Below are 19,225 nucleotides of genomic sequence, written 5' to 3'. Positions count from 1 at the left end.
ACACCCATAAAACACCCGTTTTGACCTTTAAGCATGCCTGCGTTCTGATCTCCACTCCCCGTTTTCAAGCACCTTCCCCTGTTACCACCCACATACGCCTCATCCTGTCACTCAAAGTAGCAGGCATTCGCTATATAGCGAACAAACATTTTTTGGCTGCACTGACTGGTTCGCGCATGCGTATTACGATCCATACGCATGCGCAGAAGTGCGAACATCGCTCGGAACGAGCGTACTGCCGCTTACGAGCGGCTCTGAATCAGGCCCTATGTCTGTGTCCGCTCAGTTGAATGATTTTTTGCTATTGTGCATACGCAAAATGCAGAGGAAAGTCATGGCGCACACGCAAGCTGTAGCTTTACACGACATTCGCAATGTCTCGGTGATCGCAAAGTCTTGAGAAGACTACTGCGATGCATGGGCGTCTCTGAGTCGTGGAGGTGACCGAAAATGTTCGCAAAAGGAGGCTAGTCCGTTGGTGTGTTTTGGGAGTTCCCGGGGTGTATCTACAATCGCGGCTGTGTTCCCAATCACAGAGCCACAGTCTCAGAGGCCATTCTTAAGCTGCGCAGCCTAGGACTTACTCGAGGGATTGATGTGCAGCCGATGTTGCATCCATAGGGGGTGTAGCAACATTTGCTCAGTCCGTCGCACACAGTTTCAGGCAGGGCATCTGTTAGCAGGCATTAGCATATTTTGGCACATAAACTGCGTGCGCGATCGCAGCTGTGAATGCAATAGTATACAACTCTGAAGCAGGTCCATTGCACACAGTTTTTACAGAGAAGAGAATAAATTTGCTTTGATGCAAACCAACCGTAGCACTTGCCAAATGGAATTGCAAGAGTTGGGTGGATCTGTTTATGGGGCTTGCGGAGTATGGACTAGGCACATGAGCGTGCCTACTTTGCATCATCACGCATTATTGCAGAAGGGCTTTGTTTTCCACTGCCATGGCCAGGGGCGGTTTGGACGTAGACTTCTCCGGGACTTTCCCCGGTGAGCCGCACCATGTTGGGACCACTGAAGTCTTTCTTTTTTTTCAGTGGTGGCGGCTGCCTGAGACTGGCGGCCCGGAATCCCACCCGGCCGGGCCGCACCGCCACACCACGCCACTCTCAACCTGGTTCCTGGACCTCAGTTCCTGCCTCCCAGATTCCAGCAGCAGCCAGAGCTGAAGTGCTGCTGCTCTGGAGGCTGCTGCGGCTTTGGAAGTGTGCGGGTTACAGGCAAGCCGGGCATGGAACATCAACAACCTCAGGTAAGTTCTCCAATCCTTGTGTCTCCCCCATCTTCAGCCCAGTGTCCCCCAAACCCCCACCATATCACTGACCCCCTACCCCATCCCACTGTCTCCAACTTCCCTCCGGCGGTCAAAATCCTGATGCCAGCATCCCGACAGGGTTAAGATACCGACACATCCTAACCCAACCCCCCCCTTTTCTCTACCCCTAACCCTCCGTTCATGGTGCCTAAACATAACCTCCCTCCTAGTGCCTAAACCTTACCTCCCCCTCTCCCTTAGTGACTAACCCTCCCCCTAGTGCCTAAACCTTACCTCCCCACACCCTATATCTAACCCTCCGCCCTTAGTGACTAACCCTCCCCCCTAGTGCCTAAGCCTAACCTCCATCCTAGTGACTAAACCTTACCTCCCCCTCCCCCCTTCGTGACTAACCCTCCCCCTAGTGCCTAAACCTTACCTCCCCCTCCCCACCCCCTATATCTAATCCTCCCCCCCATTGTGACTAACCCTCCCCCTAGTGCCTAAACCTTACCTCCCCCTCCCCACACCCTATATCTAACCCTCCCCCCATTGTGACTAACCCTCCCCCTAGTGCCTAAACCTAACCTCCCTCCTAGTGCCTAAACCTTACCTCCCCCTCCCTCTCCCCACACCCTATTCCTAACCCTACCCCCTTAGTGACTAACCCTCCCTCTAATGCTTAAAAATAACCCTACTACTTACCTTCAGGATTCCGGCGGCTGGGATGCCGGCACCGGGATTCTGACAGGTGTCAGGATTCCGGCGCCAGCATTCTGACCACCGGAATGCCAGCGGTCGGTATTATGCCCGCATCCCTGACAACTGGTAGGATTAGAAGAAAAGGCTGGGGGACAACAATCTTCAGTAACACACCAATTCTAGAAACCATATTATTGATACAAATGGTACTAAATTAGTAAATATATTTTATTAATATAAAATTGTTAGATCAGAGAAACTCACATTTTGCCCTGTCCCAAAACTTCTGTTACTATGTATTATCTTGCTGTACCTCTATTGCATGGTGGTGACTTTGACTTTATTTTACTAGGCAATCAGATGGCTTCCAGGCCATGTGATCTCCTACATAAATAGTGCATACTGAAACTGCCTATCCAGGAAGGGTCAATTTCTTTAGAGGTTCCCCGTTGCAGAGAAACACAATATAGATAAGGTGTATTTTTATTTAGTACACATAAAAAATAATATACAGTAGATTTTTTTAAACAAAACATTCCACCTTTGGCTCTACTTGGTCTAGGCCCATCCCTACAAGTAGTGACACAGTTGCATGACAGGCAGCGTACTGACATCTGTCATAGCAAGCAGAGTGGCCATGTAGGATCTCTTAACATTGCAAAATGAGACCATCCTTGCGGTGAGGGAGAGGCTGGGAAGCCCCCTCTCACCTACTGAATAGATACTGTGCACATACACAGGGTTTCTATTCACTGGAGAGAGAGAAACTGGGCACATGCCCATCAGCTCCTGGAGCGCTGGGCATGCCCCAAGTGGGATGAAAACAAAGGGAGTGTCTTGCAGCCACGGTATTTCACATGACACACCCTTCTCACAAGGACACGCCCCTTTTTTCGTGGGCGAAAGTCCGTAAATTGCTCTTTCAGTAAGCCAACGTTGGGCCATTTTCGGAAATGTTTCCAGGGCCACTTTCAATTCCCAATCCGCCCCTGGCCATGGCGAAGTATAAGTTCAGGTCTCATTTTATACTTTTAATGAGATGCGCTTTGCACCTTCCAAGTGCAGTTCTGCAGGAAAGTACAGCTCAAGAGGTTCTTCAAGCAATGTAATAAAAAGCTGCAAACACACAAAAAGCAACATATAGAATAGATAAAGTGACAACGCCTCCTTATTCTTGTGATTCTTTTTACTGAAGGAGAAAACTTGAGAAGTTTAAATGAATAACGAAGTGATAATCGGATGGACATTGAAGTAATGTTTCACTGTTTCCATACCAGCACATTTTTAAAAGGTATCTACAAAGCTAAGCACAGACTGATTCTTGGGTTGTAAAAAGTTAACCACTTACTTTAGGGGTCAATTCATTATCACTTAATTTCTACAAAAACAGGTGAAAATTAACATTTTCACCTGCTATTGTAGGAATGAAGTTTTGGGGCCATTCATCAAAAAGGTGGTAATGCAGGAAATATCACAGATATCTCCTGCTTACCTTTCTCTCCCAATGTGGCCCGCTGTCCCCATACACTATTATCACAGAGATCTCCTCCTTACCTTTCTCTCCCGATGTGGCCCGCTGTCCCCATAGACTACTATCACAGAGATCTCCTCCTTACCTTTCTCTCACGATGTGGCCCGCTGTCCCCATACACTACTATCACAGATATCTCCTCCTTACCTTTCTCTCCCGATGTGGCCCGCTGTCGCCATACACTAGTATCACAGATATCTCCTGCTTACCTTTCTCTCCCAATGTGGCCCGCTGTCCCCATACACTAGTATCACAGATATCTCCTGCTTACCTTTCTCTCCCGATGTGGCCCGCTGTCCCCATACACTATTATCACAGAGATCTCCTCCTTACCTTTCTCTCACGATGTGGCCCGCTGTCCCCATACACTACTATCACAGATATCTCCTCCTTACCTTTCTCTCCCGATGTGGCCCGCTGTCGCCATACACTAGTATCACAGATATCTCCTGCTTACCTTTCCCTCCCGATGTAGCCCGCTGTCCCCATACACTACTATCACAGATATCTCCTCCTTACCTTTCTCTCCCGATGTGGCCCGCTGTCGCCATACACTAGTATCACAGAGATCTCCTCCTTACCTTTCTCTCACGATGTGGCCCGCTGTCCCCATACACTACTATCACAGATATCTCCTGCTTACCTTTCTCTCCTGATGTGGCCCACTGTCCCCATACACTACTATCACAGATATCTCCTGCTTACCTTTCTCTCCCGATGTGGCCCCGCTGTCGCCATACACTAGTATCACAGATATCTCCTGCTTACCTTTCTCTCCTGATGTAGCCCGCTGTCCCCATACACTACTATCACAGATATCTCCTGCTTACCTTTCTCTCCTGATGTGGCCCACTGTCCCCATACACTATTAATTCGTCAAGCTTCGAAAATTCAATATTTTCAGGGCTTGACTGGGGGATATTTGCCATCTTCAGATGGTGTCTGCTCCTGCAACCCGCTCCTTCCCTAAGGGATCCCGGGTTGCGAAGAAGGATCCTTTCGGATGCCTCCGCCACTGTCCGGCTCCTTCCACCGGATGCTGGGGCTTTGTCAGACTCTGCAGTGCTAAGTCACTGCTCTGAAAGGAGCAGTGACAGCGTTTGTGGAGACGGGCATTATTAACACTTAATCAGCTATAATATACACCCTGCGAAGTATAGTGTATGCAATAATTCTGACATATATAGAACCAGTGACCACAGTATGCCATTATATGCGCCAGTATGGCCAGAATGTTTTTATTTCAGATGTGGGCACCACAATTGCCATTGTCTGTTTAGATGCATTGTCTAGTGCATCTAAACTCCGCTGGTGTTGCAACTTGCTATTATAACCTGCATTCCACCTCCAAATCGTACACACATCAACAAGTGCACACACCTTCATTTGTTACTGTACTTCAGTCTCCAATACTACCTTGCACCAAAGATCTCATCTCCCTTCACTCTCCTGTCCACCCTCTTCGTTCAACAAATGCACACCGCCTTTTCATGCCAACTGTTACTTACTCCCACTCCCGCCTCCAAGATTTTGCCCGTGCTGCCCTCCTCTTCACCTCTGTACAATCATTGAAATGGGCTCCCAAGACCCACTACTTCATTAATGCCTTCCAGCTCTCATCCTTACTTGCTGCTACGTCTTCCTTCCTCCCCGTCTACCCCATCTGTGTCACACCTGTTTGTCTGCCCCTCCCTCTTAGAATGTAAGCTCTTACGGGCAGGGCCCTCTACCCTCTTGTGTTTCTCCTTACATTACTTCTTACTCCCCACTAGGGTATTTGCTTGAGGCTGCTGGACCATAGGCCTTATTCAGCAAGGATCGCTATTGCGATTACACATACAAAAGGGCGACTGTTCCATTCTGCACATGCGTATGCATCACAGTGCGCGCGCGCGAGCACTCCTCTGCGATCGGGACCGATCGCAGTGAATACGCAGACCCATCACAGAGTGATTGACAAGAAGTATCGTTTGGTGGTGGTGACGAGGGGGTGGTCTGCGAAACGCAGGCGTGTCAGTGCGTTTGAACACCGTTGCAGGGGCATGCATAAATTAGCCACTGCGATGCCATATGCAGCTTGAGTTTCTGCAGCTGGTCAGACCTGGTGTAAATTGATGAGCCGATGTGGGCTTTAACTGCGTGCTGAAGTTACCAATTTCTGAGTAATGTCAGACCTTGTGCAAGTGTGTATGAGGCTACGATTGTACTCAATGTTACCGATGGTTTCGAAGACTTGCTAAGTATTACGGATATGTGTAAGGTAAGGGGGCGTCCTTATGTTAGGCTGTGAATGGCATTGCAATTGAAGTCATTAGCATATGTTCACAGTGAGAATGCGTGCGTAATCGCTATTGTGATCGCAATAGCGATCCTTACTGAATCAGGCCCCACGTCCGCAGTTCATAACCTATTAGCAGAATGTGTCTGTTGAGGACACTGGGTGTTAATAACATTTATCCAGTCAGAAGACAATACACTTGGCCAAAGTGTGTAGGATAAGTGTGTTGCGCAGTAGATTGGTGCTGGTGGCAGGAAGTCAAAATATAGTACAGCATAACAAGGTCTAAGATTTATTTAACCAGGTAGAGTGACAGGTAGTATAGAGACACAGGAATATAACTGGTATATTCACTATATGGTGCAACTTAGAGCGCAAGGGTATTGCTGGATTTTGCAGCATGCTGGGCAATAAGATGACATACACCCTGGTGTTTAGTGGTGCTATAACCCCTTATGTAAGCAATGGTGGTACATAGTACTTGCGGTGCTTGTAGGGACACTGGGAATAAGAGATACTTCCAGCTGGGCCGGCTCAGATGTGCTTGGGGATGCAGCGTGACCATTTTAAGTGCTTTAGGGCCGTTCCTTGGGTTGATGAGAGGTGGGCAGTGATTAGATTCCCGGGGACCAGGCTGTTGGAGGCGTGCTCTGTGCTGCCTCTTCTTACCATAGCTGCCGGGTACTAGGACCAGCGGTTCTCCACGGGGGCCCGACTGAACTGTGCGGGCATCCCATGCAGTCTTTCCTTCAGGTTCCATCATCCTGTGGGGATCAGATGTGGCCCGAGTGTCCCACAGTAACAACAGCCCATGCTCCTATATAAATGTGTAGCAACACTCACTGCTGGCCGGAGGTGACATAATCAGCAGGGTGGGTGCAGCAGGGGAACAGCCCAGGAATATCCAAGACCTCCACAGCCACATAGGGGCCCAGTTATCACTACAATTTTGCAGCATAGTCCCCAAAGGGATGCAGTCAGGAAGCAGGCGGTCGCAATGCCGACCGCTGGCTTCCCGACTGTCTAATCCCGGTAAGGTACAAATGACAGGCGTCAAAATCTCGAAGCCTGTCATTAGACCTCCGCCGGGAGCCTGACACCGGGCTAACCGATCGAAGGTAAGCCTTCGCCGGGCAGCCGCGTGGGGAGGCTTAGGTTAGGGGCTCCCGGGGGGGACTTAGAGTTAGGCACTCCCCCGGAAGGTTAGGGTTAGGCTAGGGGAAGGGGGGTTAGGGTTAGGCACCTCCGGGGAGAGGTTTGGGTTAGGAACCCCCTGGGAGACTTAGGGTTAGGCTGCGGGGAAGGTGGGGTTGGGTTTAGGCACTTAGAGGGGGCTTAGGGTTAGGCACTTGGGGGGGGGGAGGTTAGGCACCCCTAAAGGAGGGTTAGGGTTAGGGGATCGAATTAGGTTAGATAATACTTACCTATGGACATTCGAGATCTTCACCCCTGACGGGCATCTGCTGTCGGGATTCCAACCGCCAGCCATGTGGCCGACGGTAAATCATACTGATTCCTCCCCAAAAACACCCATTTTGGAGGATTATGTGCAAATATTTAGTTTCACCAAAATGTATTATGGAAGGATCGCAGCAGATATCTCTGACAGCATCGGATCATCATCGTGACCAAAAGCTACTCAGAATGGCCGTCTTACCGGCATAGCCATAACCAGTAACCCTGCTTAAAAAGTCTAGTTACGGCTCTGCATTTCACCATCAGACAACCACTGATTTTCGAACGGCTGCAGTGATACTGGGCCTGATTCAGACCCTCTCACAAGAGGCCGCTCGCTCGTACGCGACCGATGTTATGCGACCGCGCATGCGTATGGTCCATTATGCGCATGTGCGACCGAGTCATTGCGAGCAGATTTTCAGTTGCTCGTACGGACTGTGAGCAGGAAGTGACTCCTGATAGTTGATTGACAGGAAGGGCCATTTGTGGGTGGTAACAGGGGCAGGCCACTGGAAACGGGGGAGTGGAAGTGGTTCCCAGTGTGCCAGTGGTTCTCAGTGTGCCTGAAAATCTTAACGCTGTTTCAGAGGCATGCATAATTAACAGCCTGGCTGGTTTTTACACTGAAGTGCTTGCAGTAGGGTATGGTCTGTCACAAGCGCTGCGATCGCATCCGATGGTACCCGATGTACCGATGTTTGCATTCACTTCCTGGCGATGACGTGCGCAAGTGGGCGTCTTAAGACAGGCTGGTGGGCATCTACATACACAAAGTGATTGCTCGCCAAGATATAGTGGGCGTGCTTATGACTTGCCTTGCGATCACCTGCCTTGACATGACTTAGCCGAATTTGCATGCGCTGGGAGCGAGCGAGCGCATCTAGCGAACGGGTCTGAATCAAGTCTATTGTTTGTAGATATCATATTAGACTAATTTATTGTGACTGTTTTATTGAATATAAGTACAATTCCAGCTGGCTCAGCTAGCGCAGTCTACTTTTTGTATATATTTTAGTAATCCTTGCGGGTCAGTACTGATCTCTCTTTTTCATTTAATTATTTATATACACAGTATAATTTTCCTCTTTATTGAATGCTGCCCCATTTTAAGTCTTCTTAAATGAGGAAGACATATTGAATCTGATGTAGGTGGATTTATATATTCTTCGGAGACCCTCTTCTCACCCAGCCTGTGTAACTAGCCTGTGTTGTCATTCCCATGCTATCTCCTGGCCATGCTTGTTCATCTCGATGGCCATTGGCTCTGTCTTCCAGACACAGAGATTCAAATAAAGTTGCCTACTCAAACAGTCCGAAATACGGAATATTCCGAAATGCAGAATTTTTTTAGCATATCCGAGATAGTAAAACATTTGCTTTTTGATGGTTCAGTGTACACAAACTTTGTTTAAGGCACAAAATTATTAAAAATATTGTATAAAATTACCTTTCGCTGTGTGTGTATAAGGTGTATATGAAACATAAATGAATTTCATGTATGTACCAGTGCTCGAAGTGGGGCGGTATACGGCGGTATGACATACCGCCACTTCCCGCCGCCACTTAGTTTTGCCACATTAGAGATTGTACCAGCGCTGGGATCGCGTATGGGATCCCAGCGCTGGAACAGCAACAGCAGTGCATGGAGATGCATCCCGCTGGGGACATATCTGATTCGGCTGCTGCGCTGGGAGGGATGGAGACTGGAGGTACGCTGCACTAGGGATGGTGACTGCAGTTAGCAGCGGCATGATTGACTCACGGAACACAAGCCAATGAGAAGCTGCCAAGCGGCAGCTTCTCATTGGCTTGCGGTCCGCGCAGGATTTAAAATGCCGCCCTGTCTGCGGGAGCAGCCATCTCTCTCCACTGCACTCGTCTGTAAATCATTCACGAGTGCTACTTCGAGTACTGAGCAGCCGGCGTCAGCGTTCAGCTCACAGCAGTGTGCCCGATCATCCCCCATAGTGACCAAGGCAGCAGGGACATTACTAGGCAGGGTGAGTATGTTATGCAGTACACGGGTTACCACTCTGGCTGACACATGCCCAACTGCTATCACATGCTCTTGAGTTGGACCATATAGCATATGAGTCCTTAATATTGACACAATAATTAGCAGGTCAATTAAGTTGTGTAGTGGATGCCACAGATGTTACTGTGCTGCATCCCTATAGGGGAAGTTACAGATATGCAAATGGATCTTTGATACATATCTAAAACCAGAATGGAGAGAGTACCATTGATCCTCCCTGTGTATAAATGTTTTGTGACTGACTTATGATTTTATTTACCACCTATCAGCCTGCTTACTGATTTTGGTTATCACTAATGGATGACCTATTTATTATGGGGGGGGGTGATTCAAAATTCCATACCCCCACCTCTAAATTCCCACTTCGAGCACTGGTATGTACACAAACTTTGTTTGAGACTCAAAAATGACCTGCAGGCTGTGTGTATAAGTTGTATATAACACATAAATGCATTCTGTGTTTAGATCTGGGTCCCATTCCCAAGATATTTCTTTATGGTATGCAATCATTCCAAAATACGGAATATTCCATTATCCAAAATACCCCTGGTCCCAAGCATTTTGGATATGGGAAACTCAATCTGTAATGAGAAGACCACTACATGTCTGAATTAATCACCATAAAGTCTGGAAGATTCCCTACTGTGACTCCTTGAATGTTCCCGAACTCCACCTATTCGGAATCCATCACTTTTGGACAAGTCGCCATCTCTGCTTAGTTGGAAACCACTCCCCCATGCAAACTGCGTACAGGACATTGCAGGCGCACGCTTGGCGCTGCTCCTTTGTTGATGCACGTGCAGCCACAGTGCACACAATTCACAAACACAGAAAATATATATTTTTTTTGTTTGGAGTGTACTTTGGGGGTTACAGCACCCTTTAACGGACAAGCCAGCCGTCCCTTTACTTATGGGACACAGGCGCACGCTTGGTGCTGCTCCTTTGTTGATGCACATGCAGCCACAGGGCACACAATTCACAAACACAGAAAATATTTTTTTATTTTGTTTGGAGTGTACTTTGGGGCTACTGTGCACACAATTCACAAACACAAAAAAAATATTTATTTTTTTGCACTTGGTGGGAGCACCCCTGATGGACAGAGCACCCCCTGGACAACACTACAGCACCCCTTTAGGACTGGGACACTACACAGGACTTTGGAGTGGACACAGCCACTATGGACAACTGACTGCACAACACAGTCCAGCCAGCCCCTATGGACTTTGGAGGAGTGGACACAGCCCCTATGGACAACAGCAGCACAGCACAACACAGCCAGCCCCTATGGACTTTGGAGGAGTGGACACAGCCCCTATGGACAACAGCAGCACAGCGCAGCACAGCACAACACTACACTACACTACACAGCCAGCCCTAACTCCCACCCTCCCTCTTCACTGTCCACAGCCGAGTGAGAAAATGGCGCCGACGCGGGTACCTTATATAGAATCCAAAACCCGCGAGACCCGGAAAGCGGGATGATGACGTTTTGCCTCGATTTCAGATCCGAGTCAGGCGGGAAAAGTCGAGCCTGACTCTGATCAGCCTCGCATCGGGGGGGTTCGGATTTCAGAAATCCGAACCCGCTCACCCCTAATATATACACATTATATATATTTATTAGGTATGAGCGGGTTCGGATTTCCGAAATAAGAATTCCCCCGATCCGAGTACAGATCGAAACCGTCTCAGGGTTTCCCGCCTGGCTCGGATCTGAAATCGAGGCAAAACATCATCATCCCGCTCTCGGATTCTCGCGGGTTTTGGATTCTATAAAAGGTCCCGCGATCGCCGCCATTTTTCATTCCGGCTGTGGAGTGTGCACAGGGAGGGAGCTGGGATTTGTTGGTTGCTGCTGACACTGACCATAGGGGCTGGTTGGCTACTGGTGTCCAGTGTTGTGCTGCTGTCTGTCAAGGGCTGCTGCCCCGAAAAAAAAAAAAACACACTTGTCACTGTCATCGGTGTAGCTGCGCAGGGTTCCTGTGCTGCTGTCTCTCAAGGAGTCAAATATATATAAAATACACCTGTCACTGTCATCGGCGTTACTGTCACGGTCACCGGCATAGCTGTCGCTGTCACCGGCGTAGCTGTCACTGTCACCGGGTAGCTGCGCAGAAAAAAAAAACACCTGTCACTGTCATCGGCATAGCTGCACAGAAAAAAAAAAACATGATTGGTTTGTTAAAGTGTGCATGTCCTGTTTATACAACATAAGGATGGGTGGGAGTGCCCAAGGACAATTCCATCTTGCACCTCTTTCTTTGGGGCCTAGTTTTTCAAATTGCCATCCTGTCTGCCACTGCAGTGCCACTCCTAGATGGGCCACGTGTTTGTGCTGCCCACTCGTGTCGCTTAGCATAGTCATCCAGCTACCCCGATGCAACCTTTTGGCCTAAAAACAATATTGTGAGATGTTTAGAATAGACTAGAAATGAGTGGAAATGAATGTTACTGAGGTTAATAATAGCGTAGGAACAAAAAATAAACCAAATTCTGTGATTTTAGCTGTTTTTATGCTTTTTTCCCAAAAAATACAGATCCAAAACACAAAGGACCTCATTCAGAGTCTCTCGCTAGATGCGATCGCTCACCCCCAGCGTATGCAAATTTGTCAAAGTGACGCCACGGGAAGCGATCGCTCGCCAAGGCATAAGCACGCCCACCATGTCTTAGCGAGCGGCCAGCGTACGCCCAATCGCACAGGCAGAGCAGCCCAACAGCACACATCATATCCAGGAAGTGTATTAAAATATTGGTACAGTACACTGAGGACAATCTGAAGCGATCGCAGCACTTGTGGTTGCCTTACCCTACCGCAAGCACTGCGAGGACTTCAGTGTAAAAAACAGGCATGTGACGTGTACTATGACGCTGCGTTTTAATTATGCACGCCTCTAAAGCGGCGTTGAAGCACTCAGGCACGCCTGCGTTCGCACCTCCACACCCCCATTATTAGTGTCCTGCCCCTGTTACCACCCACAAACGGCCTCTCCTGTCACTCATTTCACTGGGCTGTCTTTGCTGGGCGAGTGTGCGGCCTGCGATCGCACAGAGTATTTTGCGCACATGCAGAATGAAGCGTACGCAAGCCATTGGGTCGCTTGTGAGCGCATAGCGCTAGCGAGAGACTCTGAATAAGGTCCAAAACACGGAAGGGTAGTTTTGCAAAACCAATCCAGATCCAAAACACGAACAAGGATCCAGATCCAAAATATGAAAAGTGGCCGGTGCACACCCCTAAGATATATGTATATATATATATATATATATATATATATAAAAAAGACAAAAAGGTGGAGAGAGAGCGCCTTCTAGTGCAATATTGTTATATAAGAGTAACCTCCACCAAATATGGTCACCCTTTATGTGAATGGGAGTGTACCTTATAGAGTGGAATACACCACTTTTAAATTCACAATAATCGGCCTCAGTACTTCTGGTTCTAGTTCCTGGACACGGCTCTGTGTACACTTAGTATCTCATCAACAATGATACACCAATCTGGCTTCTTTTCCCAGGGTGATAATATATATATATATATATATATATATATATATATACACACACACACATACACACTAGCTGGAGTACCTGGCGTTGCCCAGGATTTTAAGAATGTTTGTTTACACATCATCCTCCAGCAAACCTCTCCTTAGGCAGGCCTCACAAAAAGTGTGACAAACTTCCCCATTAACAGTCCTAATGTCTTTAAAGGAAGTAGGACCTGTAACGGTGTAAAGCAAACTTCGGAAATAGAAGCATTTAAAATTTGTCGAATGTACAGTGTAAACACGGCCAAGAGCTTCTGTTGCTCTGATACCAGGATGGCCATGTACAGCGACTCCCTGTTTTCTGCGAAGCATTTCAAGAAGCATTCCATGTGTAATATTTTGGCAGCTCACAGTACAGCAGGGTCCTTGCAGAGTCATCATTTTGACACAGTTCGAAGAAAGAAGTCAATGTTGTTGCGTAATTTGGTATAGTCAGAGAGCTGAGAATTCTGGCAAAGCCTGCTAAAGCTCTCTTCAATAATAAACATTAAGATCATAACAAAACATGACAACACAAAACGCTTGCTCTGAGGCCCTACCCATATGCCTTGAGGCCCCACAATGAGCGTACAGCAAAAATTGTGTTTTTTAATTAATTAAAAATTAAAAATAGTAGCTAAGCTATATCCTTTTGTAATTACGGACCTGACCTGTAGAGGGCGAATGCTATGCCAAAATTGTGTTTTTTAATTAATTAAAAATTAACAGTAATTAATTTCGATTTAAAATTTTTTTAGTTGCCTCCGCCGTGTGCTAATACGCTCGTATGTAAAATTTTATGTAAACTGTGGATTTGTATAGAAAGACAGAAGGACAAATTTATGCTTTTATATAGTAGATATATATATATATATATACACACATACATACATACAGTACTGTGAAAACATTTTAGGCAGGTGTGGAAAAACTGCTGCAAAGTAAGAATGCTTTAAAAAATTGAAGTGTTAATATTTATTTTTTTTAGTTAACAATATGCAAAGTGAATGAACAGGAGACAAATCTAAATCAAATCAATATTTGGTGTTACCACCCTTTGCTTTCAAAACAGCATCAATACTTCTAGGTACATTTGCGCAAAATCAGGGATTTTGTCGGATTATAGTCAGGTGTATGATTAACCAATCATACCAGCCAGATGATATTGATCATTATTTTCATATGTAGTTTGAAACACAGTACTTAACTGAAACAGAAACAGCTGTGTACAGTAGGAGCCTTAAAACTGGCTGAGGGACAGCAAAACTCCGCTACAAAGGAGAGCTTGTGAAAGACAGTTTCATCTCACACATCATACACCATGGCAAGACTGAGCACAGCAACAAGACACAAGGTAGTTATGCTGCATCAGGAAGGTCTCTCCCAGGCAAAGATTTCAAAGCAGACTGGGGTTTCAAGATGTACTGTTCAAGCTCTTTTGAAGAAGCATAAAGAAACGGGCAATGTTGAGGACCACAGATGCAGTGGTCGGCCAAGGAAACTTAGTGCATCAAATAAAAAACACATCATGCTTACTTCCCTTCTAAGTCGGAAGATGTCCAGCTCAGAACTGGCAGAAACCAGTGGGATGCAGGTACACCCATCTACTGTTCGGAGAAGGCTGGCCAGAAGTGGGCTTCATGGAAGAATTGTGGCGGAAAAGCCATACCTGTGATGTGGAAACAAGGCCAAGCGACACAACTATGCATGAGAACATAGGAACTGGGGTGTAGGAAAATGGCAGCAGGTGTTCTGGAATGATGAGTCGAAATGTTAAATATTTGGTTGAAACAGAAGGCAGTCTGTTCGTCAAAGGGCTGAAGAGCGATACAATAATGAGTGTCTGCAGAAAACAGTGAAGCATGGTGGAGGCTCCTTGCAAGTTTGTGGCTGTATTTCAACAAATGATTGGGAATTTGTTCAGGATTAATGGTGCCCTCAATGCTGAAAAATACAGGCAGGTACATATCCATCATGCAATACCATCAGGGAGGAGTCTGATTGGCTCCAAATGTATTCTGCAGAGGGACAACGACCCCAAACATACAGCCAATGTCATGAAGAACTATCTTCATCATAAAGAAGAACAAGGAGTCCTGGAAGTGATGATATGGCCTCCACAGAGCCCTGATCTCAATATCATCGAGTCTAACTGGGATTACATGAAGAGACAGAAGGATATGAGCAATACTACATCCACAGAAAATCTGTGGTTAGTTCTCCAAGATGTTCAGAACGACCTCCCTGCCGAGTTCCTTCAAAAACTGTGTGCAAGTGCACCTAGAAGAAATTATGCTGTTTTGAAGGCAAAGGGTGGTCACACCAAATATTAATTGCATTTACATTTCTCTTCTGTTTATTCACTTTGCATTTTGTTAATTGATAAAAATAAACTATTAACACTTCTATGTTTGAAAGCATTCTTACTTTGCAGCATTTTTTCCACACCTGCCTAAAACCTTTGCACAGTACTGTGTATATATATATATATATATATATATATATATATATATATATATATATATATATATATATATATATACACACACACACACATAGGTGAATAATATATGTAACAAACAGGAATGCATTTACATAATTGGAGCCTACAGGTGCACAAACCATTACATCATATGATTACTATACATTCTATAGCTTCTCCGGTCGTTCCATTGCTGAATATAGTATATCACCCAACCTTTGACTAACCTGGGCAGCAATGCTAAATCTAGACTAGCAAACAACAAATTCAACATATGTTTTTGTATATATCGCTTTTCTTCATGCAGGTGCCAGCTCCATTTTGAATCTGAGAACATTAAGAAAGTGGTGACATCCAGATATATTATATATTGAAATTTCACACTGGAAGTGTTGACTGAAACACTACTTGTGGGGAAAAATACCTGCATCTGCTAATGATGCTCACAGTATGTAAAATTTCTATGGGAATGAACTAATTGAAAACTTTCAGAAACACAATAATACAATTCTGATTATGATGAATACATTGAAAAACATTTTCTATTCAGAGTGGAATTTCATCAAGGGGTTCAGGAAGCAGAAAGCAGAGTGTAGTTTGTTAGATGTTAGATGTTAGATGTGATGTACCTTTTGTTCCATCTGCAATATTTAAAATATATATATATTTCTTTCTGCTTGTGTTCTTTCATTCCATGATTATATTTCAAATTATGACATATTCAATATCTGCCTCTTCAATGGGCCTCTAAATAATTATTTTGAGGTTATATTTTTCAGGTATGCATACTACACATTTTTATATTTTAGTCAGCAGTGAATGTGCTATTGTTTTGTACGGTAGCTTAACTAGTAATGCTTAAATCACAGAAAACAATTATAATACCTTTCTATGAGCAAATACAGCAGCCTATCACTAAAAATGTCAAAAAAACAACCACCTTGTTTTAACCAATAAGATACAAATAAGATGACATTCAACAAGTGTTTGGCGCTTTAAAAAGGGCAGCGCTTTAAAAAGGGCTAACCGTAGTACACCTCACCATAAAATATATACAATACTACAATGGTATATACTATATTTACATCCCTTGGATCAGTAGTTGCAGGTATGATTCTTATCCAGCAGTACCGGACATGTGCAGATTAATCACTCTGTTCTTGGCTCATATTATTTTTAGAGATATGCAGGTCCAGATCCCGGAGAACCGACAACAACAAACGAATTTAGGGGTTCCAAGTCGAAACAAGAGTTCGGAATCACTTTGGCTTTCCAAGTTGAACCGAGCTCCGGCTCGGATTTAAAAACCGAAGTCGGGTTTTGGATTGCATGCAAACATGTCCAAATTACATGATTTTAGCTGTTTTTGTAATTATTAAAAAAAAAAAAAAAAAAAAAATTATATGATTAGGAGGGTATGCTCTAATTTATTTAGACAAAATGCTGAAATTGTGGAATACAACAACCGCAAAACAAAATAGAAAGAAAATTTTAAAAACTGTTCTGCAGAACATTTGCCTCATCCCGCATTTGCCCATATGGAACGTGGGCATAGGTGTAAAAATCGCCAACAAGAGTCCCATGTTGGCAGATTGTGAGACTTTATTTTAAATATTGAGGAAGTGTTCTTTTCATCGTGTGTATAACTTGGAGACCCATGTCCAAGGGCGCCGATAGGGGGGGGAGCGGGAACCGGCACCCCCCCTCCTACATCACAGCAGCCCACGCTGCTGTGTGCTGGGCTGCACTGGAAGACTGCTCTAAGAAGCAGCCACAGCAGTCTCCTATGCCTGTGGGCGGAGCGATCAAGCTGATCACGCCCCCCACTGGCTATGTGCCGGCTGAGGGGGCTCACTGTGCCCCCCTCGCCAGCGCACAGCAAACTTTTCTTCTTTATTTTTTTTACCTAAGGGGACGTGGCCACTCCTCCCGTGATTAGGACATGCCCCCTTTTTACCCAGGCGCAGCTCTTGGCGGGCCTGCCCATGTCCATTTTACTAGTACCACTGGTAACATTTTGTGAACAATATTTTTCTCATACAGAGACTTTGAATAACTGCCCATACTGCTGCATATCAATACTATGAATATACCAATTAAAACTATTTATAAATATCGTTTGGTGAAAGTGAATTTTTTTTACACAATCCTAGAAATACCCTGCTTTGAGATTTCAAACAATAGGCCTGATTCAGCTTAGGACAGTTTTGTCTTTGCAATTATGGTAATGCGGCAGGAGGCATCACGCCTCCTGCATGCAATACTTATCCGCACTGCGATGTACAACGCAGCATCGGATAATTTGCGGGAACATCGGCCGGCCAAGTGACCCATGGGGTCACGCAAGTCATCCGCCGCAGATGAAAGAAAGAGGCCAGGAAATCTGTCGGGCGATGGAGATTACCCACCCCCCCTCCTCCAACGGCGGCGACACAGTCCGTTTTGGGAAACTGAGGCCATCACCGCCCCCTCCCCGCCCACTACCAGCAGCCGACTGTCAATCAATGGCAGTCTGCTGCCAGTCTGCGTGCGGGATTGCAGACTCGTTCTGCACATACGCAGAATGGGTCAGTCGCCTGTGCAGATACCCGATCACCAAGAATCTGCGTTCAGCAGTGCATGCTGAATCAGGCCCAATGTCTTCAAGGACTTAAGTTTCTCATTCTCAATGACAATTGTAGTGTGCAGCACGGTAAAGGAAATTAAAATAACATTTTAGATTACGGTTATGTAGATAATCCATGTAATAATTGTAGAGGGTCTGTCCCATCCCCTCAGTGCGCAAGCAGTGGAAGCCTGGGCGTGTGCCACGACAGCTCCCACTGTGAGGGAGACGGCATGGGTTTCGGAGAGAAGGACCGCGCGGGGTAAGTAGCAGGTGATGGGGGGCTGGATAAAGCTATGTGTGACGAAGCTGCAATGGAAAGGGAATGTGTGTGTTAGCCAGAGAGCAGGGCTGGGCCGAATGCGGTGAGGAACTGGGCCAGATTAACTGGGGGGGGGGGGGGGTGTACCTATACCCCCACCTTGATGGACCAATTCACCATTCACCGGCCATAATGGGGCGGGTCAATATGACAAGCCCCGCCCCATATCAACCACGAATTGCGGCATTAGGACACCAGTAGGCGGGGCCTAATGATGTGAGGTGCCCGTCCACATTAGCAACCTGCAGCTGCTGCATACAAATGTAAGTGTGACTGTGTACTGTTCTATTGTGCATATATGTGTTTGTGTGTATATACTGTATGTGCTTTTGTATATACAGTTAGTGTGTATACTATGTATGTGTTAGTGTGTATACTGTGTGCATGTATGTGTATGTATGTGTGTGTGTATACTGTGTATGTATATGTGTTAGTGTGTTTGTATGTATTTATGTGTGTGTATACTGTATATGTGTGTGTTAGTACTGAATATACATATATATATATACATATATATTATAGGGGTGTGCACCGGCCACTTTTCGTGTTTTGTGTTTTGGTTTTGGATCTGGATCTTTCTTCATGTTTTGGATCTGGATTGGTTTTGCCAAAACCACCCTTCCGTGTTTTGGGTTCTGGGTTTTGTGTTTTAGAACTGTATTTTTTTGAAAAAAAGCATAAAAACAGCTAAAATCACAGAATTTGTAGGTTTTTCTGCTCCTATGCTATTATTAACCTCAATAACCTTAATTTCCACTAATTTCCAGTCTATTCTGAACACCTCACAATAGTGTTTTTATGTCCAAAAGGTTGCACCGAGGTAGCTGGATGACTATGCTAAGCGACACGAGTGGGCGGCACATACACGTGACCCATCTAGGCGTGATACTGCAGTGGCAGACAGGATGGCAGTTTGAAAAACTAGGCCCCAAACTGTACATAATGCAAAGAAAAAAAAGAGGTGCAAGATGGAATTGTCCTTGGGCCCTCCCACCCACCCTTATGTTGT

General features: G+C 45.8%; 1 protein-coding gene across 3 annotated transcripts in view; it reads right to left on the bottom strand.

Annotated features, from left to right (window-relative positions):
- The window catches only part of ADGRD2 (adhesion G protein-coupled receptor D2), a 374,363-nt gene that overhangs the window by 76,244 nt on the left and 278,894 nt on the right, over positions 1-19,225 (bottom strand). The window contains exon 27 of one of the 3 annotated variants that reach the window (XM_088471092.1): positions 16,626-16,649. The exons of the other annotated variants lie outside the window; for them this stretch is intronic. Coding sequence (XP_088327218.1) covers positions 16,636-16,649 — 14 coding nt within the window. The 3' untranslated portion in view covers positions 16,626-16,635. Of the gene's footprint in view, positions 1-16,625; positions 16,650-19,225 lie in introns of those variants that run through there. 3 annotated transcript variants of the gene reach the window in all.

The sequence above is a fragment of the Taudactylus pleione genome, unplaced genomic scaffold (assembly GCF_031769625.1).
Source record: "Taudactylus pleione unplaced genomic scaffold, aTauple2 ptg000110l, whole genome shotgun sequence".
Lineage (NCBI taxonomy): Eukaryota > Metazoa > Chordata > Amphibia > Anura > Myobatrachidae > Taudactylus > Taudactylus pleione.
This window is presented reverse-complemented; position numbering and strand designations above follow the sequence as displayed.